This window comes from Hippopotamus amphibius, chromosome 4 (genome assembly GCF_030028045.1).
Source record: "Hippopotamus amphibius kiboko isolate mHipAmp2 chromosome 4, mHipAmp2.hap2, whole genome shotgun sequence".
In the NCBI taxonomy this organism is placed as follows: domain Eukaryota; kingdom Metazoa; phylum Chordata; class Mammalia; order Artiodactyla; family Hippopotamidae; genus Hippopotamus; species Hippopotamus amphibius.
The window spans coordinates 106480359-106507937 of NC_080189.1; the positions used below are offsets into that span (position 1 = coordinate 106480359).

Consider the following 27579-nt stretch of genomic DNA (forward strand, 5'->3'; position numbering starts at 1 on the left):
TTTATGAAGCAAACTGAATGTTATTCATTATTAATTACTAATGTTTTTTGGCAATGATATAAAGCTTGCATTCACCAAGGAAGGAGAGGGCTGATGACGCAGCTTAATTCTGGTCATTTTAGATGGCAAGGCCCCTCAGGCCTGCTCAGTCCTAACCACTCTCCCGGCTACGGTCCACCCCTGCAGGGAGAACAGGTGACCCAGTCGTGGAGGAGCCGGTCTGGCCAGCCTGCAGGTTACTGGCTGGAGACTGCACTTCTTCGAAGGGCATGAGATACTTACAAGTCTGGGTGTAAGTCAGCGCAGAGCGGGTCCTGATCCCTGAACTTCCGCAAAAGCGTGTGGGCGAGCCCCATGTCGTCGTTCTCACTGCTGCTTGTTTTGAGACAAAGGAAATAAGGTGGGAGGTTAGTACTTGCCCGGGGAGGTCACAGGACAGCCTGTCCTCAGGGCCGGCCCCAGGCCAGCTGGTCCAGACATGTGTTCCTAGAGTGAAGATGGAGTTACTGCTTCACCTTTTTTGTGGTGAAGCCAAACCAGCAATAGGATGAAGCACAGTTTTGCCACCACAGATATGCATTTTTATATACTTGCATTCAAGTACCGTATATTATTTTTCTCATCCTTTCACTTAAAACTATAATATTACCAACCTTGACATTTTTGTATGTTTTTAATTAATTTTAAAGGCTGCATAGTCTTACATCATGTTAAAATATTAAAATCTATAAAACTGTTTTCTTAATGCTGGGGCTCTGGTCTGCTGTGAATATGTGTTCTACTGCATAGCTCTGAAACACAGCAACCTTCCTTAAATAAAGTTGTTTACTTATTTTTAAATTTTATGTATTTATTTTTCTGGCTACGCTGCACCGCATGTGGGATCTTAGTTCCCTGGCCAGTGATCAAACCTGTGTCCCCTGTGGTGGAAGCACAAAGCCTTAATCACTAGACCACCAGGGAAGTCCCTCAAGACAACTTCTTTTTTTTTAAATAAATTTATTTATTTTATTTTTGGCTGCACTGGGTCTTTCTTGCTGTGCACGGGCTTTCGCTAGTTGTGGTCAGCGGGGGCTACTGACAACTTCTTATATTTGTTTTTTTCTGTGTGTTTCTATGTGTGAACTATGTCGAACATTTTCTTGGTAAGAAGTCCTATGTATGGTTCAAGTACACAATGAATTATAGCATCTATTTTACTGGCACAAATCTCAGAAGTTTATTAATAGTTCAAACAGCATCCATGGGAACCAAGGCCACCAAGATGGAATTTCCTTCCTAAAGACACCATCAGAGATGAGACACACTACTCTTCTAGTCTGGGGAAGATGTGGAAATAAACCCTACATTAAATTTTATACAGCAGTTGTAAGAAACATCCTGACTTGAGAAAATGCAGGGGAAACGAGATTTTAAACCTGTCTACTGGGCTGATTAGCAGTGGGGCTCATTTCAATTAATTAAAATTCTGGATGATACTGTTTAGGAAAGAATAGTGATTTATTATTTTCTAGAACTTACATCATGTAATTTACAAAATGCTTTTGAATAGACATCACCAGGAACACTTAACCCCAAAATAAAGGGAAAAAAATGATGGATCACTTACATGTGAATGATGACCTCAAGTCTTTGGAAAGAAGCATACATAAATTAACAAGTGAACATAAATTTTTTTTCTAAAGAGCTTCAACACTAGCTTCTCTTAAGAAATGTAAGACACCTCAAAGTAATCCTCAAGCACTGACTCTTCTAATCAATTTCTTTGTTTACAGACAAAGCGAAGTTGACTCCCGAACAACTTTCTGACTTTCTACCAGCGATCAAGCCTGGGGAGGTCTGTGTAGGTGAGGTTCGGGCACCCCCAGGTCCTGAAACTATAACGTCAACGTCCAGAATGAGAAGGAAAGTCCATCCTTGTGCCAGGCGGCCTCGGCACAGATGGGGACTTTACAGAGATTCCCAATTTCCATAAGTGAGCCTCTCACACACCAACCTGGTGTGTTCTCTGCTCAGAACGTATCAGTGGTTCCCTGTTACCTACAAGCCTTGCAATAGTCCCTCTACACTCTTCCCTACTTTCTCTCCCAGAAGGCACCCCTGCCCAGCCCAACCCAGCCCAGCGGAACTGCCTCTGATGGGCCAGACCAGCTCCCTCTGAAGTGCATCCGCTTCCCTGCTACTTGGCTGGACACGGTCTCCAGCCACTCAGCTCCAGCTCCTCCTCCCGAGAGCTTCCTCTGCGTCCTCCTCTATAAGCTGTCTCCTCCCAGTGGCTGCAACGTCTCCACTGGCTTAACTGTGGGCTTCTCGCCAGGGGACAAAATATCCATGAGAGAAAGGGGACACAGCTTAGGACAAAGGTTGGAACACAGCAGATTCTCAACAGGAATCTGTGGAACAAACTGTCATCTTGCTAATGTGCTTCAATCATAGATCTAATCCTTCATCTCTACCCAGTTATTTCACTTCCCTCAATTTGATCTTCCAGGACCTCCTATCTTTCAGAAAGGACCAATTTTAATGGAAAAGAAGGAACAACTCATTATACCACATAAGTCGTATATTTCTGCTGAGGACAACTTTACTTTAAGGGCAAAGTTGGAATGCAAACACCGTTACAGCATCCAAAACCAAGAAGAATAATTATTTATAGGAAAACACCATCTTCCCCACTGCATGAAATACAACCAAGATTTTAAAATATCCAGGTGGTTTACAACTGCCCTAATCTGATTCCATACAGCTGTGGCCAGAAATACACAGTGACGAAAGATGCTGAAATTTACAGCAAAGCTGTATCTCATACACAGGCAGTGTGGCCTCTGTATAAATAGTTTTCAAGTTTCTGACAAATAAGAAAACACTTTTAGAAGGAAAGGGACATATCTTCCATGGAAATGTTGCCTGTAAAATGAAAACATTATTTGTGGCATCTGTGGAAATACTCTGAATAGCTCTCTTTTGACCCATTAATCCAAGAACAAATATGAAAGTTTGAAATATTTTTTTCTGGGAAAAATATTGGTCCACAAAGTAGTCTACTTGGAATCATTACTAAGAGCAAGTCTCAGAGTTATGGTTTACTTTTCACTACTTTTTTGCTTAGGACTGTTTAAGAAAAAGAAAACAAGAAGTCACTGTTTAAGAAAAAGAAAACAAGAAGTTGCTTTAAATTATCCCTGTTGCCGAGAAATGCAAGTCAAAGCCACAATGAGGTATCACCTCACACCAATCAGAATGGCCATCATCACAAAATCTGGAAACAACAAATGTTGGAGAGGGTGTGGAGAAAAGGGAACTCTCCTGCACTGTTGGTGGGAATGTAAGTTAGTACAGCCACTATGGAAAACAATTTGGAGGGTCCTTAAAAAACTACAAATAGAACTACCATATGATCCAGTCATCCCACTCCTGGGCATATACCCAAAGAAAACCATAATCCCAAAAGAAACACGTACCATAATGTTTATTGCAGCACTATTTACAATAGCGAGGACATGGAAGCAACCGAAATGCCCATCAACAAATGAATGGATAAAGAAGATATGGCATATATATACAATGGAATATTACTCAGCCATAAAAAGGGATGAGATCGAGCTATATGTCATGAGGTGGATAGACCTAGAGTCTGTCATACAGAGTGAAGTAAGTCAGAAAGAGAAAGACAAATATTGTATGCTAACTCACATATACGGAATCTAAAAATGGTACTGATGAACTCAGTGACAAGAATAAGGACGCAGATGCAGAGAATGGACTGGAGAACTCGAGGTTTGGGAGGGGGCGGGGGGTGAAGGGGAAACTGAGACAAAGCGAGAGAGTAGTACAGACATATATATACCACCAACTGTAAAATAGATAGCCAGTGGGAAGTTGTTGTATAACAAAGGGAGTTCAACTTGAGGATGGAAGATGCCTTAGAGGACTGGGACGGGGAGGGTGGGGGGGGGAGTCGAGGGAGGGAGGGAATACAGGGATATGTGTATAAAAACAGATGATTGAACTTGGTGTACCCCCAAAAAAATAATAAATAAATAAATAAATAAAATTTTTAAAAAATTATTCCTGTTGCCAAAGAATTCAAATGCCTGTTCTTAAGCTACTGCTTTTTGGTTGTCTTCAAACTCTTGGCTGCATTGAGAGTGCCGTTAGAAGCATGTGAAGCCTGTCCTTACCAGACTCGAGGGACTGGACACAGTGCTTGACTGGGATTCCTGAGGCACTTCCTACCCGGGCACCACGTCCTCTCCACGCCAGCCCTTCTCAAAACCTCACGTGTAGCAGTGTGACCCGGGGGGCTTGTCTGAACCAACACATATTCCTAAACAGCACCCCAAAGGGCTTAGTGTTGTTTACAGGAGTCCCCAGGTGATTCTGATGCAGATGGGGATCAAACCAACTTGAGAAACATGGGGCTGCTGGGGGGAGAGCAGCCTGTGTGCACCTCCCCTGCTCCCAGGCTCCCAGTCCAGCCCCCTCACCACCCCGATCCAGCCCAGGAGCTGACGTGCAGCGGCTCCGGGGGGTCTTGGGCTCCGTGGGATTTTCCAGGGGCAGAGCTGACTCAGGCAATAAAGGGACGGCATCTGAAGAGCAGGTGCAAAGCGCCTGGGGCGAGGAGAAAGGGCCCATCCTGGAGAGGGTGGCCCTCGGAGACCTGCTGGCCTCAGCCTCCCCCGTCTCTTGGTCCCAAGGAGGAAAGCGGACGCCTCCCTACTCCTGAACCAGGGAGCGGGCTCTGTCCCCTCCACGTTGCCTGGGCATCTCAGGACAGACAGGGCCTGATGGTCACAGCAGCCAGAGAAACTCAAACAGCGCAGATACTCAGTGAATATAATGTGGATACACTTAAAAACTGTTAAAATGGTAAATTTTGGGACTTCCTTTGTGGGGCAGTGGTTAAGAATCCATCTGCCAATGCAGGGGACGGTCCGGGAAGATCCCACATGCTGCGGAGCAACTAAGCCCATGAGCCACAACTACTGAGCCTGCGCTCTAGAGCCCAAATGCCACAACTACGGAAGTGCCACAACTACTGAAGCCCGTGCACCTAGAGCCAGTGTTCTGCAACAAGAGAAGCCCCCATTCACCACAATTAGAGAGAAAGCCTGCGTGCAGCAACAAAGACCCAACGCCTCCAATTAATTAATTAATTAAAGAATAATAGTAATAACAAAATAAAAGCCAATGTAATTTTGGCATTCTAAAACCTGTTTTAAAAAATGGTAAATTTTGTGTCATATATATTATACTACAATAAAAACAAAGTTGCTGGATGAAAAGACACCTTGAACCAAAACTAAATAAACACAGTAACAGTAACTGAGACTCACACGCCCACACAGGGCTTTCCTTCTGAAACCAAGACAGTTTCCAGGAAACTTCTGAGAATGAAAGGGCATGATTGATGTGGATACCAAGATGAAAGGCCTCACCTCTGAGCAAACCAGGACAGGCGGTCACCCTACGAGAGCATCCGGGACACAGAAGGAGGCAGTGGTGTCAGTGGTGGCCCTAAGCAGAGCAGCTGTGCCAAAAGGGGGGCAGAGGCCCGCTCCTCGCCCACAGCAGACATGAAAGAGGAAAACTCAGAAGAGCAAGGAAAGTCTCCATCGATATGAACCACCTCTGGCAGCAGCTTACTGATGCTTTTTCCCTCATAACTAGGTAAACTGCTCTTCTACTAAACAAAAACTTAACGACGTTTAAACTTGTTCTTTTCTGTTTAGTCTGAAATTAAAGATTAGAAGAGGCGTAATATGCAATCTCTGATAGAACACACCCCCTACCCTATGGCCTGTGGGTCCTCACCTGTAAGGATGAGAAAATAAGCATCAACTTTGCAGGCTTCTCAGTTTCATAATTTAGGTAAATTATGAGAAATGAGAACAAACACATCCTCATTTAAAAGACTTACTCTTAGAAATGGAAGAAAATAAAATATCTCTAATTATCAGACTCAAAATAATTTTGGATAATAATGATAATAATTGTCTTTCTAAGAAAGAAAAAACTCTCTCAGATAAAGAAAAAAATCCATGATTACCAAATTAATAATGCAGCAGAGAAACTGAATGGCTATTTGCAACCAACTGAAAATGGTTTCCATGACATGAACTCACCTGCCTGAGAAGAAAAGAGTGAAGGTGAAGACGGGGCAGAGGGAGGGGATATCACTGACACTGTAGCTTAATTATATACGATGTTCAATCTATTCAATGAGCAAAGTGAAATCTAAAGCAACCGAAAAGTGACTCAGAACATGCAGTCTCCAGAGTAACCTAAGAGCCGCCCAACACAGCAGTGCAGCAGCGGGTCTGGGTGTCAAAAGTAACAGTGAAGATTCAGAGAAACAAGCGTCCTCCCTCCCACGAGTGCAGGGATTCGGCCTGTTCTGTCATACATGTGTGACTACCAAGAACGGTATCTGGCATATAGTTGGTGCATACTAAATACTTGTTGAATAAAAAGAATCAAAAGTGGTTTTATGTACCATGTATGGTTTTATGGACTGCATATTGGTGCACATTTATGAGGATAAGTTGGCTAACATCTTCCCTGAAAATACGATGCTATCCTAGAAAAACTTGTGATGGACATGTGTGACGGTGGGAAAAAAATGGACAGTTGCATAAATCCAAAGATATTCCTACAGCCTTGCCTATAGTAGGAAAACCTACCTAAATAAATAAATAAAACTATGTACCTTCAAATAGATATCGTTTACATAAATTATGGGCCCTCCAGGCAACATTCTATGGCAAGTCCAAAAAAACAGATGCACAGACACGTTATCAAGTGGAAAAGCAAATAATGAAGAGTGTTACAGTGTGAGCTCATCGTCGTAAAAGCACAAATGCCTGGATTTAAAAGTATCATATACAACATGGGGCAGTGGACACACCAACAGGTTTACAGTAGGTAGTGCTGGTGGGAATATGTGTGATTTTCAAATTTTGGCTAGCCTGTATTTTCTATTACTTGCTTCAAGAAACATATTTCCTAATTAAGAAACTCAAAATAGCCACAGCTCTTACATACCTGAGGAGTGTGACAGAGATCTGAACATCTGGCCATAAGAAAAGCATTCGTGGACATACCTACACATTTAAAACATTCCATAAATGAGGGGTGAGAGCACAGGGCCAGAGGGGAGGACCCCGCTTGGAAAGGAACACTCGGGACAGATACACGATTCTTCACACAGGGCTGGGGTGGGGGGGTCCCTGTCTCCGAGTTCACCTCAGAATCCATGGCGGTGAAGGGGTGGGGGGAGGGGCTGCGGAATCCTGTTAACCATGGCATAGTTCGTTATGGACTTTCCCTTTTCTGCCTGCATTTGTTTAAATCTAATTCCAAATCACACGCTGTTGTAAAGTGGTGCAAGGTCAGAAGCACTCAAAGCCTAGCTGAGGAAGCTCAGTATCTTCATCAAGACCTGTATCTGACAAGAGCAAACTTAACCCTGACCCCACTGCGGCCGGCACCACGCCCAGCTTGATGAAGACGCCGGCTCTACGCAGACCAGGTTCCCGGAGCCCCAGCCTCAGCCCATGGGACTGAGCACTGCCTCCTAGAGGGGGGATGCTCTAGGCTTGGCGCTCAGCATAGAGATGCTGTGATCTGGCCATGGCAAGTGCTCAGCCACGATGCTCTGAACACGATCCGGAGGGACCAGCCTACCCAGGAGAGGGTTCAGGGAACAGGGGCCTCTCTCAGGTCCCCAACCCCATGTGGGTGAAACAATACCCCAGAAGCTCTGAGAACTTCCTGCGTAAATTCATCCAGGGCAACACTCGGACTGGCCTGAACGTATTGGCAGAAACAGGACCTAATCAGGCTCAAGGCTGCACCAGGGCCCCGTTCCATTTAGAGAGAAAATACAGACACTTCTCTGCTGAGGGGGGCACACAGCTAAGGGCTGGTGTCCCAGAAGCAGCCTTGGAGGGTTTGTGAAACACACCATCTATAAACTCTTCTAAAGTCCTAACCATTCTGGACCACATCCAGCCCTCCCAGTCCCAGCTCGGGGCCTGTGGGCAGTTGTGGGCCCGGCTTTCTGCAGGGCAGCGATCATGTCCCCTTCCACCAAGGGAACTCGGCCGCCCAGGGGGGAGCCAGGGCCCCCAGGGACACAGAGGCTGCACCGGGGCCTGCCACATCCACCCTCAGCATCTGTCATAAGACAGGCCCCGGCACTCACCCTGCAGAACACCGACCTCCAAAATGATGACAACACACGTACACTTGAAATTCTTAAATAATCAGAGCTATTGCTATTCATAATCTGTCCTGACATAATTTGGAAGTACAAGGGAAAAAAAAGGTTCTTACCTGAAAAAGTAGGTTTCGACCCTGTCGTAATGGCCAGGTGTCAGTTTGAGGGGAGGGTAGTCGATGGCCAAAGGCCTCACCATGAACAGGGCCATGGCCAAGGCCACGAAGAGCACAGGCAGCAGCAGGTTGGAGGCAGTGCCCTTCCAGGCCCGGCCCGCGTGGAGGAGCCGCTTCAGCAGGAGGGCGGTCATCTGCGTCCAGAGCAGGTGGCCGCCCCGCACCAGGGGGGGCCTGGCAGGCGTGCCATCTGCGGGAACAAGAAGACATGGCAGGTGAGTGGCCGGGGCCCACGCAGCCTCCCCGACACGCACCCCACCGCCCAGCATCCTGCTGGTCCCGTCACTGATCCTTTAGCACAGCAGCACCAGAGGCTCCGACTCTGCCCTGGGTAAGGACGCCCCAGAAAGGTATACACATGGGGGGTCTCAGGACATTAAACACAAAGACAGAATCACAGTGGCCTCCACTCCGCTTCTGCTTCTGAAGGGGGGTGGGCAGACAGGAAAGGACAGAAAGAAGGGCCTTGTGTTTATTCTTACGGGTTAAGACAAACCTGCTTCATGAGCCCGAATTCTAGCACAAAAAGAACTAAAGCCAGATGTTCCGACGTCCCCAAGCCACCAAGGGAGGGGTGGGAAGGGGGAGAGAGGGCACTGGCCCCTGAGAGCCCTCTCCTGGTTCCTCTCCTCTGTTTTCTCCCCTCCACCGAGGTTACACCCCCGTCAGGATGCCGGCAGCACCACGCCTGCCTCTCCCCAGGACTCCTGCGTCCCCTGCCACTTCCAGGGCACCCCGGATGAGGGGGAGCCGTGGTGGCCTCGCGGGGCGGGGTCCCGGCCTCTAACTCGGCCTCCTCGGCCCATCAGCCTCAGCAGCCCTGGCCCCCCTCCCTTATGCGGCAAATCTGATAACAGCCCTCTGCGAACAGGTGGTAGGAGATAGATGGGCCCCTGGGCCAGACAGCTGGTGTCTGTCAAGTGGAGTGAAACTGAAGCTTTGTTCTCACCCAGACAGTCCAAGGACAAAGCTGGGGGCAGCAGCTGAGCTCTGCTAAAGTAAAGATATAACGTGCCCACTCCTGAGGTCAAGGAAAACTCCCCTGTCTGCACATGCACAGGAGGGCTCCTTGGGAGTCAAAAAGGGAGGGGGTGCCACTCCATAATAAGTGCGGACATGTACCCACAGGCCTCTGCGGTGGGGTTCATCTTGGAAAAGAGTCGCACATGCATCTTGGGAAGGGTCCTAGGACCAGTCAGGTGTGGGAGAAAAAAAAAACAACAAGAAGATAATTGACGAAATGTAAACAAAAACCCAGTAGGACTGTCCTATGTAAGTGATTTAAATCCCCTCCTTACTGCACTCCTCATGCAGGACACCCACATTCCTCTCTGGGTGTGTATCTGCTTTAAATACATAAACTGTTTCTCTGTGTCCTCTCCCATTTGTTATGCTGTGTCTCTAACAACAAACTTTGTACTGTTTTTACCTCCTTGAAATATTTTTGCTTTCAACCAGGGTAAAAATCAGGGAACTTTGCTTCTAGTCTCTAGCCCCTGGTAGACTGGCGGCTAGGTTCAATCCCTGGACAGGAAAATGAGGTCCTTCTTCTAGACTACTGCCCCTCAGAGATCAAACAGAGGGACAAAAGGTGAGCCCAGAAAGTACAGCACAAGCGGGCGTCCTGGCATGGTCCTCCTGGCAGGCTTCCTTGTAGGGTGGTCACCTGGGTCCACAGACTCTGCTCAGTGAACGGGCCCCAGTTCCTGCAAGCAGCCCAAGACAGAAGCATCTGCAGAGCAAACGGAGAGCCCCAAGGACTGCAGCCTCCGCCCACCCTTGCCTGAAGCATGATGGGCTTGAACCATTGGCCAGGCCCAAGGATCCCCTGGTGATTCCTCCTAAAGTATCTCACAAGAAAAGCGACCTCTGAAAGAACAGATGCAGGGGTTCCCTGGCAGTACAGTGGTTAGGATTCTGGGCTTTCACTGCTACGGCTGGGGTTCAATCCCTGATCAGGGAACTGAGATCCCACCAGGGACGTGGCACAGTGGAAAAAAAAAAAAAGAAAAAGGAAAAAAAAGAACGGATGTGCTAAATTGACTGTACTGCTAACAAATACCAAATTGAAATACACTTAATAAGAGAGCAGTGAATAAGCTCAAAGTCCCAGAATAAAACATTTTTAAAGAAACTGTACCATTTTGAAAGACAAATGATAATAGCATAGCTGCAGAGGCACAGCTGGGGAGGAAAATGCATGTCTGAAACAACCCCCTCATCTGTAGATCCTCATTGAGAGCCTGGCTGCGCAAGCTCTTGCTGTTTGGTTTCTGTCCTCAAAAAAGGCATAACCTAGGGGTTGAGATAAAAATATAAACAACCAACACAATGTAAACAGGTGTAATGAGGATTGGTACCAAAGATGCAGTCTTGGGAGCTCTGGGGGGAAAGGGCAACTAAGACATGGCACAACCAAATAAACAAAATATAAAGCCCAGCACACGAGACACTAACTAGCGTGGCATATTCTGTGACTGTGTGAGGTGCAGAGTGTGTGTCGCAGGGGCAGAAGGTGGAGTTTAAAGGTGGTTGGACACCAACTCATGCAGCCCTTTGCCAGCCTCTTTAAGGATTTGGGATCACAGTTTTCACTGGCCTGAGGGTCACGTGAAGAGATGCACATTATGCTACAAAGCACTATTTTACTATAAAACAACAGCGCTCTCTAAGGAAGGTGGGTGCTGCATGTGAAAGCAGTGGTCAATAACCGCGACTACATGTCAGATTCACCTGAGGAAGGGTCCCACCTCAAACAGAATCAGATCTTCACAGACTCAGAGGTTAAAATGTGCTTTTTAAAACAAAGGAAAAAAAAAACTTTCCAGGGGATTCTGATGCTCAGCTGGGTTAAAGAATCACTGATGTAACACACAACCAATGGAGACTCGTACATCACTCTCATGAAGTGGTGATCGAATCAGCAGATGAGAGAGATTCTAGTGCTGCAAAAGCTGTCTTATTCGGCTAAATGTGGTCCTTTCTCACATAAATACAGATACGAATATAAAATACCCCGCCGGGTAATACTGATGCCTGGCATTATGTGTGTGGACCTATCAGGATAATTATGTGAATTATCTAACGCATGCCGAAATAACTGAGACGCTGCTGGCTGCCAAAGCCCTCGATCTCCAAAAGGACTGCTGGATGACTGCTCGATGTCCTCACAGCCTCCGGCTCAGGAGCTCTCTCTCTGCCAGGACAGAATGCCTCAATGCTTCGATTCAAGAGCACCTGAAAGTCATTGGCGGGCCCAGGGGCTTGTGCCCCCCCATGCCTCAGTCACCGCCCACCAGAAGCCACACTCCTCGGGTCAGCATCCTCCGACTCACATCTGGTCACCACAGCTGCTGCCACACTATGCACCTTCTCACCTACGTGCACCGCAGGCCGTGACACCTGTTCACGTCACAGAGGGTTTTGTCTGTGCAGCAGGTGCTACAAAATGGAAAGAGCACGTGACCATCTGGGCGTTGGATTTGCCTGGTCACCGAGTAACAGGAGCTGGGTCAGACAACAGCCCTGTGCCCTCTGCCTGTGCTCATGAGGGGACCACCACGAGCATCACTGTGGGCTGGGGATGGCTCCATCTTTAAATCCATGTAAACTGGGGATCTGAATCCAGTCTCAGCCAACAACATGCTGTGTGACTTCTGGAAACTTACCTAACCTCTCTGAATGCCATTTCCCTCAGTTATAAAACAGAGACCTGGAGTATTTTCCCCTGAGGTAATGAGGATTATTATTACCACACTTATGAAACTGCCAGTCCTAGTAAATGCTCATCAGCCAGCCTCCAGAAGTCTGTGGGGAAAGGTGTTTCTTATATTAAGGAAAACGAATTTTCCCCACCTTCTCATATATGTTAATTGCACATAAATGGGAAAAATAAAGGGCCAAGATAGTTGATGTCATTAATCAACCACCTATCAAATATTCATGGCTAAACTCATAAAAGTATTCACATGAATAATTTAACAGACAAATTGAAATACGGGGCCAAATTGTTATAAATTGTCTCATTTGACTTATGAGTGCAATTACATTCAAGGACTCCAGTTACATCCATAATTATTCACTCCCATTTACACTGACCGTCACATTGCTTCGGGAAGATGCCCAAAGAATTTTTTTTCGTCAGGTGGCTTCAACTGTTAAAACATTAACTTAAGGACTCAGCATCCACCCCAGAATGTGATCTCTGCATTGCCAAGTTCATCCAAATATTCTTGAAGATTTTAAAACAAAACATTGCAAATGTAATGCCTTCAAGTCAATTTTTTTTAAATGCATACTCCAAAAGAAAACTGGGCAAACAGCATGCCTGAATATGCAGTTCATTAAAAAAAAAAAAAAAAAAAAAAAGCTACAAAAACAGCTAACATATGTTTATTGCAGAATCAGATATTTTCATGTAAAGAACTTTACCTGGGAAGTAAATTTTCAGATTACCAATATGGTAAGGATTCAAAACAATGTTCATCCCTACTGCTACTGAGCGTTTCAGGAAACAGGCCTCCTTAACAGTGCTGCTGGGAGAACAGACCCATTCAGTCTTTCTGGGGGAAGGAAACAGGAACCACCTTGGATCAGCTTAATTCCAAGCCAATAGTTGCATTAGTCAAAAAGCAACAGAGCACCAAGCTGGGCTCCCTGCACTATATAGCAGGTTCCCACTAGCTCTCTGTTTTATACATGGTAGTGTATACATGTAAATCCCAATCTCCCAATTCACCCACCCCTCTCCCCTCCCGGTGTCCACACCTCCATTCTCTATGACTGCATCTCTATTCCTAGAAACTGATCAAATATAGCAAACAAGGTGGTTTGTTACATCTTATAGAAAATAGTAGCAAGAACTTGGAATGACTTAAATGTCTGACACATGGGGATTAATTGAACAGTTTATAATACAGTGCTGTGGAGAAAAGTATGTTACAAAATTACACATACAGAATGAATATAACTTACTAACAACACTAATATTAAAGTAGAAAAATTGTTTTGCTGTATATACTTTAGTGAAAAGTTGTCTTTTATGAAATAATTTCTACACTCTATACACTATTGAATTTGAACAAGTGATTTTTTAGATTCAAAAAGTTAAAATACTATATATAATTTCAATCTACTTATTAAAGATTTATATTTATTTGTATGGTGAGACCATGCTACTTTTTCTTCTTTACAATTTGCTACTTTTTTCAACAATGAATATTTATGCATCTTGTAATCAATAATTATTTCATAAAGACTGTATACTTATTCATGAAATGAGGCATGATTTTATGAAATAGAAATAGTGTATTTCTTTGTTCACTGAGTTAGAGAATTTTAGAGTTGAAGTGGATCTTAAAAATAACGTAACTCAAACCGTTCACTTATTGATGAATACACGCAGTTCAGGAGAAGCTGTGAAGTAAGTTAAATCTGGGAGAACAAAGCACAGTATTTATTATGGGTAAGTATTTACTGTACGCTAGGTCCCTAGGTTTTCTCTTCGAATGAAGTTCTCAAAGCTTTTAGCCTTGTGATAAAGTCAAACGTAACAATACGTGACAATTAACCATGACCAACACGGTACGCTGCACTTAACAGTGGGTCAGACTTCTCCAAGGGGCTGCCATTGCCAGGAAGTCAAGGAGTAAAACGTGATCTCTGACGCGTAGGGAGGGTGCCTGCCGGGTGTGGGGAGGATCTTCTGGGAGTAGACACAGATTCTGAGATAGAAACACGGTACATCAGGTATTAGGGGTACGGCCGGCCCTCCCTATCTGCTTCAGGTTGAAAACAGTCAAGAAAAAAAAATATTCCAGAATGTTCCAAAAAGCAAAGCTTGGATTTGCCACACACTGGTAACAATTTACATAGCGTTTACATTGTATCAGGTATTGCAAGTAACCTAGAGATGATTTAAAATATGGGTAGGTTATATGCAAACCCTACACCATTTTGTATAAGGGACTTGAGCATCCAGGGATTTCGGTCCACAGGGGTCCTGGAGCCAACCCCTCCTCGGACACTGAGGGATACTCTATTTTCTACTGCACCTCAGTCATGATCTAGGATTTCATTAGTAGACAGGTAAAGGCTGAAATCATTTCATCTGTTCTCATCAATCCAGAAAACAGAATCATCGAGCTGTATGGAAAACTAATAGTGCAGATGGTTCCTGGACAACTGCAGATGGGCTTTAACATTGAAAATGTGTCACAGGGGAGACACAGTCCAGCACTGGGATTCGGGAATCCCAGACTTGTGTGGACACACTGACATCTGGACAGGCAACTCTCCCCAGTGACCCCACTCAGAACACAAAAGGCTTAGGTGGGGTGGTTCTCGATCTTTGTCCTGGTAAAGACTATAATTATGTGACATTTATGCAAATTATGACTGAATTGTCTTATGCACGCCATAAAAAGAAGGAAACTAACAAAATCAAATATCCTCCCACTAAGAAAAGAAAGAAAGGGGAGGACAGGGGATGGAAAGAAAATAGAGAAAAGGAAAATAGAAAAAAGGAAAGAAAATAGAAAAAAGAGGAAATCAAAAAAAGAATGGGAAAGAAATAGGACTTCCCTAGTGGAGCAGTGGTTTAAGAATTCGCCTGCCAATGCAGTGGACACGGGCTTAATCTCTGGTCCAGGAAGATCCCACATGCTGCAGAGCAACTAAGCCCATGCATCACAACTACTGAGCCCATGCACTGCAGTTACTGAAGCCTGCATACCTAGAGCCCATGCTCCACAACAAGAGAAGCCACAGCAATGAGAAGCCCACTTGCCGCAACTAGAGAAAGCCTATGTGCAGCAATGAAGACCCAATACAGCCAAAAAATTCTTAAAAATTAATTTAAAAAATAAAAATGAGAAAAAATAAAAGGAAACGTTTTGTGACACATCTGTATGCTTATTAATATTACATAAACCCCAAAATACAATTTTTTAAAATATTAAACAGGTAATATAAAAACATGCAAAATTTAAAACCATGCTAGGTTATGGTAACCTTGGTTAAATATTGTTTTGAAAAGCAAAAGCAATATTAATTATGTTTAATTCTTTAAAAAGCTAACAAGTAGAGTCTATATCCATTTAAATTTTTGTGTTAAAAATAATCTCACAAGTCTGTATTACCCAACTTTTATAATGCTTTATCTGTTTAATTCTTGGAACAAACATACTATTTTCTTATACGTGATTTTTCTTAAAAAAAAAAAAAAGAAAAAATAGGTGATACAGTAATTTTCTACATGACAAACCACCAAAGATTCCAACTGCTGTACAGGTGTATATTCTTGATTCGTTCTTTAAGAAGCACTGTGATTGCTGAAAAGATCACTAATTATTAGAGAGGTGCAAATCAAAACCACAAGGAGTTGTCACCTCACACTGGTCAGAATGGGCATCATCAAAAAATCTATAAACAATAAATGCTGGAGAGGGTATGGAGAAAAGGGAACCCTCTTGCACTGTTGGTGGGAATGTAAATTGATACAGCCACCATGGAGAACAGCATGGATGGTTCTTAAAAAGCTAAAAATAAGAGCTACCATATGATCCAGCAATCCCATTCCTGGGCATATGTCCATTGGAAAACATGGTTCAAAAGGATACATGCACCCCAATGTTCACTGAAGCGCTGTTTACAATAGCCAAGACATGGAAGCAACCTACATGTCCATGGACAGATGAACAGATAAGAAGATGTGGTGCATATATACAATGGAATATGAGTCAGCCATAAAAAAGAATGAAATAATGCCATCTGCAGCAACATGGATGGACCTAGAGATTATCATACTGAGTGAAGTAAGTCAGATAGAGAAAGAGAAATATCATATAATATTGCTTATATGTGGAATCTAAAAAAAAAAAATGATACAAAGGAACTTATGTACAAAACAGAAACAGATTTACCAACACAGAGAATGAACTTAACTTACCAATGGGGAAGAGGGGGGAACAGATTGTGAGTTTGGCATTGACATGTACACACTGCTATATTTAAAATGGATAACCAACAAGGACCTACTGTATATCACAGGGAATTCTGCTCGGTGTTATGTAACAACCTAAATGGGAAAAGAATTTGAAAAGGAATCGATACATGTATATGTATAACTGAATCACTTTGCTGTACAGCAGAAACTTTCACATTGTAAATCAACTATACTTCAAAAAAATTTTTTTTAAAAAGCACTACGATTGTGATAGCCAAATGTTAAAAGAATCAAATTAGGGTTTCACTTTGGAATAGGGTCATCTCTTACACCTAGCCACACTTTTTGAATAATTTAAAGGTTGCTGAAACCCCTCTGTTTAAACCTGCCTTAAGAAGAGATTGACTTGACCGTCAGAGAACCAGGGTGCAGCCCAGCTCTGCCACCAACTACCTACATCACTTGGGCAAGGCACAAGCTCAGCATATGGGTTTTGTCTTAAATGCACCAAAGGCAGGTTCTCCAGAAGTATCTAAACAGCCTCACACTTGAGTTTTCAAACCTGAGCTCCCTTCAAAATTTTAAGGGACGGTTAGAAAAAGGACCTGGGGACACTTCCCGCTGCACCCTCATTGCGACCTCAGCCTTGGCCCTCATCTCGGGTTCTGCTCTGCGTGGGCCGGAAGGATGAGGGGACGGATAGACACTGACCAAATGTTGTATCCAGCGTCCCATCTGTGTCTCACCTCGTTGAGCTGAGGCTCCCTCTCCCAGGCCATTCTTCCCACTCAGGAAACACCCCCTGCGTGTTCCCCCGCCCCCATCCTGTCCTCTCTGGGCTGTGACAGTCACGCCTGGTGGGCCTCACGCAAAGCCGTCTTCAAGCCACCAGCAGCAGCTCCATCTGGGTCTGATTTCAATCAGTGAAAACAACACTGAAGTAGGTGATGAAATAAAGAGATGAGTTTGTGGTTTTAAGACAGGTAAATACAGCTGCTCACATACCCTAAGGCATCACCATCCATCAAGGAGGAGGAAACGGAGGTACCAGTTTAGGATGCCTGGCTCAACACTCCTCAGCTCGGCCAGAAGGTGAGTGTGGAGGAGGGAAGGGGTCCCCCGAGGGCTCATCTATCTTCAGCCTCCTGAAGACGGACAGGCCTGTGAAGGATGCCCGGAGCTGTTCCTGTCTGATTTACTCGAGGTGGTCCATCATTACCTTGGAGGCAATGACTACACTTGAGAAGTAAAACACATCCTTTGTCAAACACTTCAAAAGAAGATGAGATACCAGTTCAGGAAATGAGGATGGTAACTATTCATCACCAACTTCAGGTGCTTTCTCTGGCAGTTCTGATCTGCATGCCGGCAAGAACCCCAGCTCCACACACTTTCCCTGCTTCCCGACGCACCTGACGGAAGCTGCTGCTTCCTGGCGCCTGCCACCAGCATTTACCCCGCCCAAGTCTATCTCAATCCCATCTGCATTTTGGCAGACTGTTTGCTGCAAAGCACCCCGCCGTTAGCTCTCTGCTGATTTTAACGAACGTGGCAAACAAACCTTCTTTGGTGTGTATGGCTGGCAGCAGACACATTTCCTTGCCACCCTGCTTGTAGGGGAGGTGTCTAACGCCACAGCCAAGCCTAAGAGACACACAGAACCTGGAACAGCTCTTTGAAGAGGCAGAGAATGACGGCCTCCCAGGTAGGATGGGCTGTGCAAACATAATGGTCTCAAAAAGCAAAAGAGAGTCTGCAGACCCTCCGGATTAATCGCTGCCGAAATTGCTTCCCATCATCCCAGGAAGGAGCAATTAAGAATGAAATACAGATGATTAAATCGAGGGAGAAAAAAGAAGAGGTTTAGGTAAAGTGACGCTGACAACCAGAGGTATGAAAACTTCAATGCAATCTCAGGCCTTGCAAGGTGGGTGAGGAGTGGAAATACGGCTTCTTAAAAAAAGGCACAGCAGAGCCTGGTAAGAAGAAATTAACTGTTTCCCAGATTCACTCTCTATTAGATGGACTTGTGAATTTTCACATCAAATTGGAGCTTAAAGAGATTCTTAAAGGGTGTTTCTCATAGCAGTGACCACAGACCACCTAAATTAAAGGAAATTGGGGTGCTTGCTTAAAATGCATATGTCTAAGTCTCTGGAATCAAAATCTGTGGAAGTTGGGCATAAGAATCTGTCACTTTAACAAACATCAGGTTACCTTGTTTTACACACACACACACACACACACACACACACACACGCCATCCTAACACACGTGAGGCAGTTCCCACTGTGCTTCTGATTTGCACATCCCTGATGACTAGTGATGTTGAGCATCTTCTCATGAAACTGTTGGCAGCTGTATGTCTTCTTTGGAAATATGTCTAGTCAGGTCCTTTGCCCATTTTAAATCAGGTTGTTTCTTTGTCATTGAGTTTCTAATATATTTTGGATATCAGATACACGGTTTGCAAATATTTTATTTCATTCTTTAGGTTGCCTTTTCATTTTGTTGTCCCCTTTGTTGTGCAGAAAATTTTGGCAAGAAGTGGAAAAGTTAGAACCCTTGTACACGCATACATATATATTTGGAATATTATTTAGCAATAATAATAATAATGATAATAAAAGAGGGAAATCCTACCCTGTACGACAACAGGGGTGAACCTGGAGGACATTACAGTAAGCGAAATAAGCTGGACCCAGAAGGATAAATACTTTGATTTCACTTATATGAGGAATCTAAAATAGCCAAACTCATAGGAGCAGAGCATAGAATTGTGGATCCCAGGGTGGGGAAGGGGATAGAGGATTTGTCCTGCAACGGGTATAAAGTTTCATTTAAGCAAGATGATTACATTCCAGAGATGCACGGGCAGCACTGTGCCCAGAGCCAACCATGCTGTATTGTGCACTTAATGTTTACTGAGAGGGCAGCTCTCAAGTCACGTGTTCTTAGCACAGGAAAAAGAGGGAAGCACGTGAAAACACTTTGGATTTGATGACTATGTTTACTACTCTGACTGAAGTGATGCTGTCACAAACTCACCAAACTGTACACGTTAAGGATGTGGAGCTCTTTTACATCAATTATTCCTCAATAAAGCTGTTTTTTAAAAAAATGCACCCAGGTGATTTTTAAAGTTTCTTTTAAAAAGGTCTCTTCTTTTAGAACTATATCCTGAACACAGCAGCCGGGGCTGTGACACACAGTGAGCTGTCCGTCCCATAGGACAGGGTGCAGGACCTGCTCCTTCAAAGACCAGACATGTGCCAGAACCCTGGGGAGACCCTACATGAGGCCAAGCAGTCACGACCTGCCCCGCACAGGCCCATAGGTTCACCTAAGTACCATCTGGTCAGTTAGGCAAGAAACAGATGTTCAATGTCTATGATGCAAAGATGCTGTGTGCGGTGCTGAGGATACAGCAGGAAGTACCACAGCTCCAGGCCTGTCCCCTGGGGCTGACAGTTGTGGCGTGGGCACACGTACAAAACAAGCACAATTAGCTGTTCAAATGCAACCTGTCTCAGGTGCTGCAAAGGTGAGAGGGTCCCCTGAGCACCTAGAAACAGGAACCTGGCCTGGCCCGTGCAGCTGAGGAAGACTACTCTGAAAAGGGAACAATTAAACCAGGCACTGAAGAACAAATAGGGATCCACTCTGAGACGCGGCATGGGGAGGGTTCTCGGGGGCAGGAGAAGGGCTGTGGAGAAGGCCCCAGGGTCCAGACGGAGTCCCATCAGCTCCAGAAAAGAAAAGGATCCAGCTTGGCCACAGCACAGATGCAGGGAGGGAGGCCCTGGCCCAGATTACTGGGTCTACAGGCAGAATTTGGTGTCAAAAAAAGGAAAACTGAGAAGCTTATAATCACATACTTAGATGCCTCTGGCTTCAGCAGCTTCAGTGGAGGGTAGATGGGTGAGATTAGGGTGAGTGGAAGGGGTGGAGAGAGATGATATTCTCGGAGAAGGAGGAAAGTTGCCAGGTGGAAATCGTGAGCTGGGCTCGACCGTGGGAGATAACCGCCCAGGGAGGCTCCTGGCTGGAGCTGCGAGCAGGTGGTCACAGCCCTGGAGCGTGGGGCGGAAGGAGGGTGGAGTTGGCCAGAGCTGCCTCAAGAGCCATGGCGGATCAGCAGCAGAGACGGAAGAGCAGCGGGCAGAGCCTGGGACAGGGAGAAGAGAGTACGGGCCTCTGCAGCTGACACCTGAAAACTGAAGATGTGTGACGTCACCAAGTCCCAGGAAAGGGAGTTTCGTGCACCAAGCGGGACCACATGCTGCTTACAGCTCATGAGTGACACCTTCAAAGCGAGCAGCACAGGGGCCCCCGAGGGGTTAGAACAGCCCCGGGAAGAGGGCAGGGGAGCAGGAACAGTGAGTGGATGAGAGGCCATCCCGACCCCCATGTGAGGAGGGGGCCCAGCTGTGACCTAGGAGGTGGGCAGGTCTCTGGATGGGAGGTGCTTCGGAGGGAAGGTCCTGTTTCTCTTGTGCCACTTTGCTACCCAAAGGAAGCACCACGAGCACAAGTAAGTCCTGATGGGAAGGTCCCAAAAGATGGGAGAGACTGAAAATACAGAGCAAAGGGCTCCTGCCTAGAAGGTAGGCAGAGGAGCTGTGCTCACCTAGGCAGGGGACCCTCTCTCCTGGACGGCGACAAGAAGAGGGGCTCAGCAGGCAGGTGCGGGAGGTTTGGGGGGGACAGAGGTCAGTGTTCTCTGTGGCACAGGAAGGGGGCTCCTTGATGGGGGGGGCCAGAGCCATGAGGAGGGTCAACTTCCCAGCAACCAGGAGAGTGTGACCCTGGGAGACAGCTGGACGGCTGAGAGCTCGCCCTGAGAATCTACACAGCCTACACCACCCAAAGAGCCTCCAGGAAGAAGCCGGAAACCATGCACACAGGTGAGGAGAACTCAGCCTGGTCAAACCCATGAAAGACACCCACGCTGAGCGCTGCAGGAGAGCGACTGCTTGGGACAGTGGGGATGCCTGTGGCCGAGGGGACACCAACCTGCCCTGGGGCCTGCAGGATCCAGGCGGGTGGCACGAGGCTGCTGCCGCGTGACCCTGGGAGCCACACCCTCGTGTCCCGTGTGAACGAGCTCTGCTGAGCTGCTTTAGTTGCTCTGAAAGACTCTCAAAGCAGGCAGTCCGGGTGGAGTAAACAACAGAAGCGTGTTTCCTCTGAGGTCTGGAGGCTGAAGTCCAAGATCAAGTGCCAGCAGAGCTGGCGTCCTCCAGAGCCTTCCTCCACAGCCAGCAGATGGCCGTCTTCTCCCGGGTCCTCACAGGGCCTTTCCCCATTGGGCACTGGCCCTAGTGTCACTTTTTATGTCCAAATCTCCTCTTCTTTTAAGTACACCAGTCAGACGGGCTTAGGGCCCGTTCCTCTAACTTTGTTTAACCCCAGCTAACTTTTTAAAGACCCTACTTCCAAACACACTCACCTGCTGAGGTCCTGGGGCAAGGACTTTAACATACAAATTTGGGGACACCACTCAGTCTGTAACACCAGGGCACCGCGAGAAAGCATGAACAGACCCCAAACTCCAGTGATTCTAAGTAGAATTCTCCTACTACTCCACCCAAGCAGTGGATTTCAAGGTGAGGTGCCTGGACCAGCAGCGTCATGTGGGAGCTTGTCAGAAATGCAGGTTCTTGGGCCCCATCCTAAACTACCGAACCTGAAATTTGGGGTGGAGTTCATGCTCGGTATCTTAAATTCTGCAGCCATCAGTCTGATGTGAGCTCACTAAATTTTTCAGGAAGTCAACTAGTTAATCCAGTTCTCTAGGTATATGTCAAATATTATAATAAACACAAGTATACTGGGTCTTGGAAAAGCCTTTGCAAAAGAAAAAATAAAGGATCCAAGAGACTGAAACAGCAGGTGTTGCACCTGGACCAGGGTTTCCTGCTGGACCCACTGAGGGTGGGCAGACAGATGAGGTGACTGTAAACCTCAGTCTCCACACCCCGACACAGAGAGGGGAGAGTCTGCCTCCACAGTTGTAAGCACTTAGTGAGAACACGCACACAACACACATGTCACAGTGTCTGATGCCTGGGGGTGGTTCCACGTGGCGGGGCTCCCACACCAGCCTCCCTGCACAGGACACAGGACGGACAGGCAGCCCCAGGACTCCGTCTTCACAGCTCATTTCTATGGAGTCACGAGGGCCCTGTGGTTAAAAAGTTTATATTTTATATTTTACTTTGCCTTCATCAATCTCTCAGAGAAGCAAGAAGTGAGCTATCGGCAAGCTGGCTTTGGGAAACTGTTTCTGGAGATGTGGGTGCATGTAGAGATAGGGGGCGTCTGCGGGCGGGTGCTGCCAGGAGCAGGGGTCCAGGACAGACAGCAGCTTCCAGGGCGTCCTCAGGAGGAGAAGGGGTCGTAACGGTCACTCTAGAAACTACCTTTCCCTGACATGGATCTTGCAAGCAAACCAGCCAAACAAACAGAGTAACTGAAGCGCTTTACCCAGAAGACATTAAAACATATGGTCTTCAAAATCCTGACCTAGCATTCTGATAAAAATTACTTCTACCAAGCACTGTAAATTTTACTCGGGTGCAGTCCTCATGCTGAGCTGCACAGGAGGATTTAGCAGAATATATTAAAATCGGTAATTGTAGGCAATCTCATACCAAATTTGTTTTAACGTATCCTGGACTCACTTCTTTTTTAGTAATGAATACTTAAATAAATTTTTAAATGATGTATTTTCCAGTTCCATAATGTACAATTTCAATGATAAATAAAATTAGATTTTTATATCATATTTTACAATGGTAATGGAAAACACTATAATTTTTCTTTCCTCGGGGTTCTTTCTTAAATTTAAAACATCACTCTTTTTCAAGTGACATCAGCTTTTTTGCATATGTTCTATTTCTAACATATTCACATGGATTTTTGTAAGGTTCCCCAAATTCAGAACATGAAATTATCATTTTTCAAAGCAGATGTATAACCATAATGAAGAGGATATATGCAGGCAATGCATTTTCAATGTAAATTATCCTAAATTTTCAATGATGACAAAATGTTTATGAGAGCATAATCATATTTTCTTTACATGTGTTTGTACATATAAAAGTCATTAACTAATGTAACAAAAAATGAATGCTCAGAAATTAAACCTTTAGGCAAAATTTTAGCAATGAAAAAAAATAATGCCTATGTCCAGTTAAAATAAAAATTTTATATAAAACAGAGACAGATTTTAATATGTACAGTGGGATATTACTACATAGAAATTACATAAGCAATAACCTGGATGAATCTCAGAGACAAAATAGAAAGAAAAAAACACATAATTTTGTGTATATGGCATGATTCCATTTAAATGAAATTCAAAAACAGGCAACAATGTTCTAAAGTGACAGAGTTTCCTTCAGACTTGGGGTCTGACTCGGAGAGAATGTGAGTGCCTGCTGAGGTCCTGGAATGTTCTATCTCGTTCTGGGAGATGGCTGCACAGGTGTGTACCATGTAAAATTCATCCCACTGGGCAATTAAGATCTATGCCATTTATGATAAGATGTATGCAGTTTCTCTTAGTAAAAATACGTTTAAAACACTGTTCTTAAAAATGTATAATTCATGGGCAAAAGTGAGCAACTGGGTTATGAAAGAAGAAATTCAAATCACTAGGACTATGAAAAGGGCTCAAAATCATTAGTAACATGGGAATTCAGCTCAGCAGGTTACAACTCTATTACGTCTAAATGAGCCCAAGGACTGACCCTTCATAGAGGATGACAGGCCCCTCCCTTCGACTGTGGGGGAGACCTGGAATGTGGTGGCTGTCACTCGTACAGTTAGACTATGCAAGAGCAGAAGTGCAGATTTAACAGAACTAATTAAGATCACCTTTAAAAAATTAAAACAGAGAGCTTCCTGCTCACTTTGAAGAAGAAACACACCTTGTTTTGAGAGGTACGTGTGGCTAAGACCTGAGGGTGACTTCTAGGAAATGAGAGCAAATCCACTGACTGTGGCCAACAAATGTGGACCCTAGTCCTAGGACCACAAGGAGCTGAAAGTCTCTGGGAGAGAATCCAGATAAGGAGGGATCTAGATGTGAATGCACAGCAGACAAGGCTGTTTCAGCCTTGGGAGACCCCAAGAAGAGATCCCTACAGAAACTGGGAGATAAGAAGTGGAGATGCTGCACACAAATATGGTATCAAAACCAGCAATCGTGAGAAGGGGGAGCACAGATGCAGGATACTGGGAACGCACTTGAGATTGAAAGACCAGCAACTTGGGACTTCCCTGCTGGTCCAGTGGTTAAGAGTCTGTCTTCCAATGCAGGGGACGAGGGTTTAATCTCTGGTTGGGGAACTAAGCTGCCACATGCTACAGGGCAACCAAGCCTATGCACTGCAACTACTGAGCCCACATGCCACTACTAAGGCCCAACACAGCCAAATAAATAAATAAATATTTTTTTAAAACAAAGACCAGCAATTTAAAATATATATATTGTATATATATATTTTGTATATATATACAGCCTGCTATATCAAAACCGCATGGTAACCACAAACTGAAAATCTACAATAGATACACACACACAAAAATAAAAAGGAATCCAATCACAACACTAAAGTTAGCCATCAGATCACAAGAGAACAAAAGAGTAAGGGAAGAAAAAAGACCTACAAAAACAAATCCAAAACAATTAAGAAAATGGCAATAAGAACAAACACATTGATAATTACCTTGAATGTAAATGGATTAAATGCTCCAACCAAAAGACACAGACTGGCTGAATGGATACAAAAACAAGACACTTATACATGCTGTCTACAAGAGATCCACTTCAGACCTAAGGACACATAACGGACCGAGGGTGAGGGGATGGAAAAGGTATGCAAATGGAAATCAAAAGAAAGCAGGAGAAGCGATACTCATATCAGACAAGTTAGACTTTAAAATAAACACTGTTACAAGAGACAAAGAAAGACACTACATAATGATCAATGGATCAATCCTAGAAGATATTTAAAACTGTAAATATCTATGCACCCAACATAAGAGCACTTCAGTACATAAGGCAAATGCTAACAGCCATAAAAGGGAAAATTGACAGTAACACAATAATAGTGGGGGACTTTAACATCCCACTTGCATCAATGGGCAGATCATCTGGACAGAAAATCAATAAGAAAACACAGACCTTAAATGACACATTAGACTAGATGCACTTAATTGATATTTATAGAGCATTCCATCCAAAAGCAGCAGAATACATATTTTTCTCATGTGCACATGGAATATTCTCCAGGACTGACCACATGCTGGGCCACAAAGTTAGCCCCAGTAAATTTCAGACAACTGAAGTCATATCAAGCATCTTTTCGGACCACACTGCTATGAGATTAGAAATCAACTACAGGAAAAAAACTATAAAAAAACACAAACATGTGGAGGCTAAACAGTATATTACTAATCACTGCAGAAATCAAAGAGGAAATCAAAAAATACCTGGAGACAAATGAAAATGAAAGCACAACAATACAAAACCTATGGGATGCAGCAAAAGCAGTTCTAAGAGGGAAGTTCATAGCAATACAATCCTACTTCAGGAAACAAGAAAAATCTCAAATAAACAATCTAACCTTACCCATAAAGCAACTACAGAAAGAAGGGGGAAAAAAACCTAAAGTTAGTAGAAGGAAAGAAATCATAAAGATCAGAGCAGAAATTAAATGAAACAGAAAAGAAGAAAACAATAGAAAAGATCAATGTAACTAGAAGATGATTCTTTGAAAAGTTAAACAAAACTGATAAACCTTTAGCCAGACTCTTCAAGAAAAAAATGGGAGAGGGTTCAAATCAATAAAATCAGAAATAAAAAAGGAGAAGTTACAATGGACACCACATAAATACAAAGGATCATGAGAGACTACTACAAGTAACTATATGCCAATAAAATGAAAACCTGGAAAAAACTGACAAATTCTTAGAAGGGTACAATCTCCCAAGACTGAACCAGGAAGAAACAGAAAATATGAACAGACCAATCACAAGTACTGAAATTGAAACTGTGATTAAAAAACTCCAAACAAACAAAATTCCAGGACCAAATGGCTTCACAGGTGAATTCTATCAAACACTTACAGAAGAGTTAACACCTATCCTTCTGAGGCTATTCCAAAAATTAAAGAGTTGGGGGGGGGGGGGTGGGGGGTGAAGGGGAAGCTGAGACGAAGTGAGAGAGTAGCACAGACATATATATAGTACCAACTGTTAAATAGATAGCCAGTGGGAAGTTGTAGTATAACAAAGGGAGTCCAACTCGAGGATGGAAGATGCCTTAGAGGACTGGGATGGGGAGGGTGGGGGGGACTCGAGGGAGGGTGGGGGGGGAGTTGAGGGAGGGAGGGAATATGGGGATATGTGTATAAAAACAGATGATTGAACTTGGGTACCCCCAAAAAAATAATAAATAAATTAAAAAAAAATTAAAGAGGAAGGAATATTCCCAAACTTATTCAATAAGGCCACCATCATTCTGATACCAAAGCCAGACAAAGATAACACACAGAAAGAAAATTAGAGGCTAATATCACTGATGAACATAGACACTAAATTCCTCAACAAAATACTAGCAATCCAAACCCAGCAATACATTAAAAGAATCATACACCATGATCAAGTGGGGTTTATCCCAGGGATGCAAGGATTTTTCAATATCCGCAAATCAGTATGATACATCACATTAACAAATCGAAGAATAAAAGCCATATGATCATCTCAACAGATGCAGGAAAAGCTTTTGACAAAATTCAACACAAATTTCTGATAAAAACTGTTCAGAAAGTGGGCACAGAGGGAACCGACCTCAACATAATAAAGGCCATATACAACAAACCCACAGCCAACATCATTCTCAATGGTGAAAAACTGAAAGCATTTCCTCTAAGATCTGGAACAAGACAAGGGTGCCCACTCTCACCACTACTATTCAACATAGTTTTGGAAGTGCTAGCCATGGCTATCAGAGAAGAAAAAGAAATAAAAGGAATCCAAATTGGAAAAGAAGTAAAACTGTCACTGTTCACAGTAGACATGATATTACACATAGAAAATCCTAAAGATGCCACCAGAAAACTACTAGAGCTCATCAATGAATTTGGTAAAGTTGCAGAATACAAAGTTAATACACAGAAATCTCTTACATTCCTATATGCGAACAATGAAAGATCAGAAAG

The 27579-nt window shown here is 44.3% G+C and overlaps 1 protein-coding gene across 1 annotated transcript in view; it reads right to left on the reverse strand.

Moving 5' to 3' along the window:
* Positions 1-27579, reverse strand: part of ABCA13 (ATP binding cassette subfamily A member 13) — a 324555-nt gene that overhangs the window by 120874 nt on the left and 176102 nt on the right. The window contains 2 exon segments of the mRNA XM_057732590.1: positions 283-375; positions 8341-8590. Coding sequence (XP_057588573.1) covers positions 283-375; positions 8341-8590 — 343 coding nt within the window.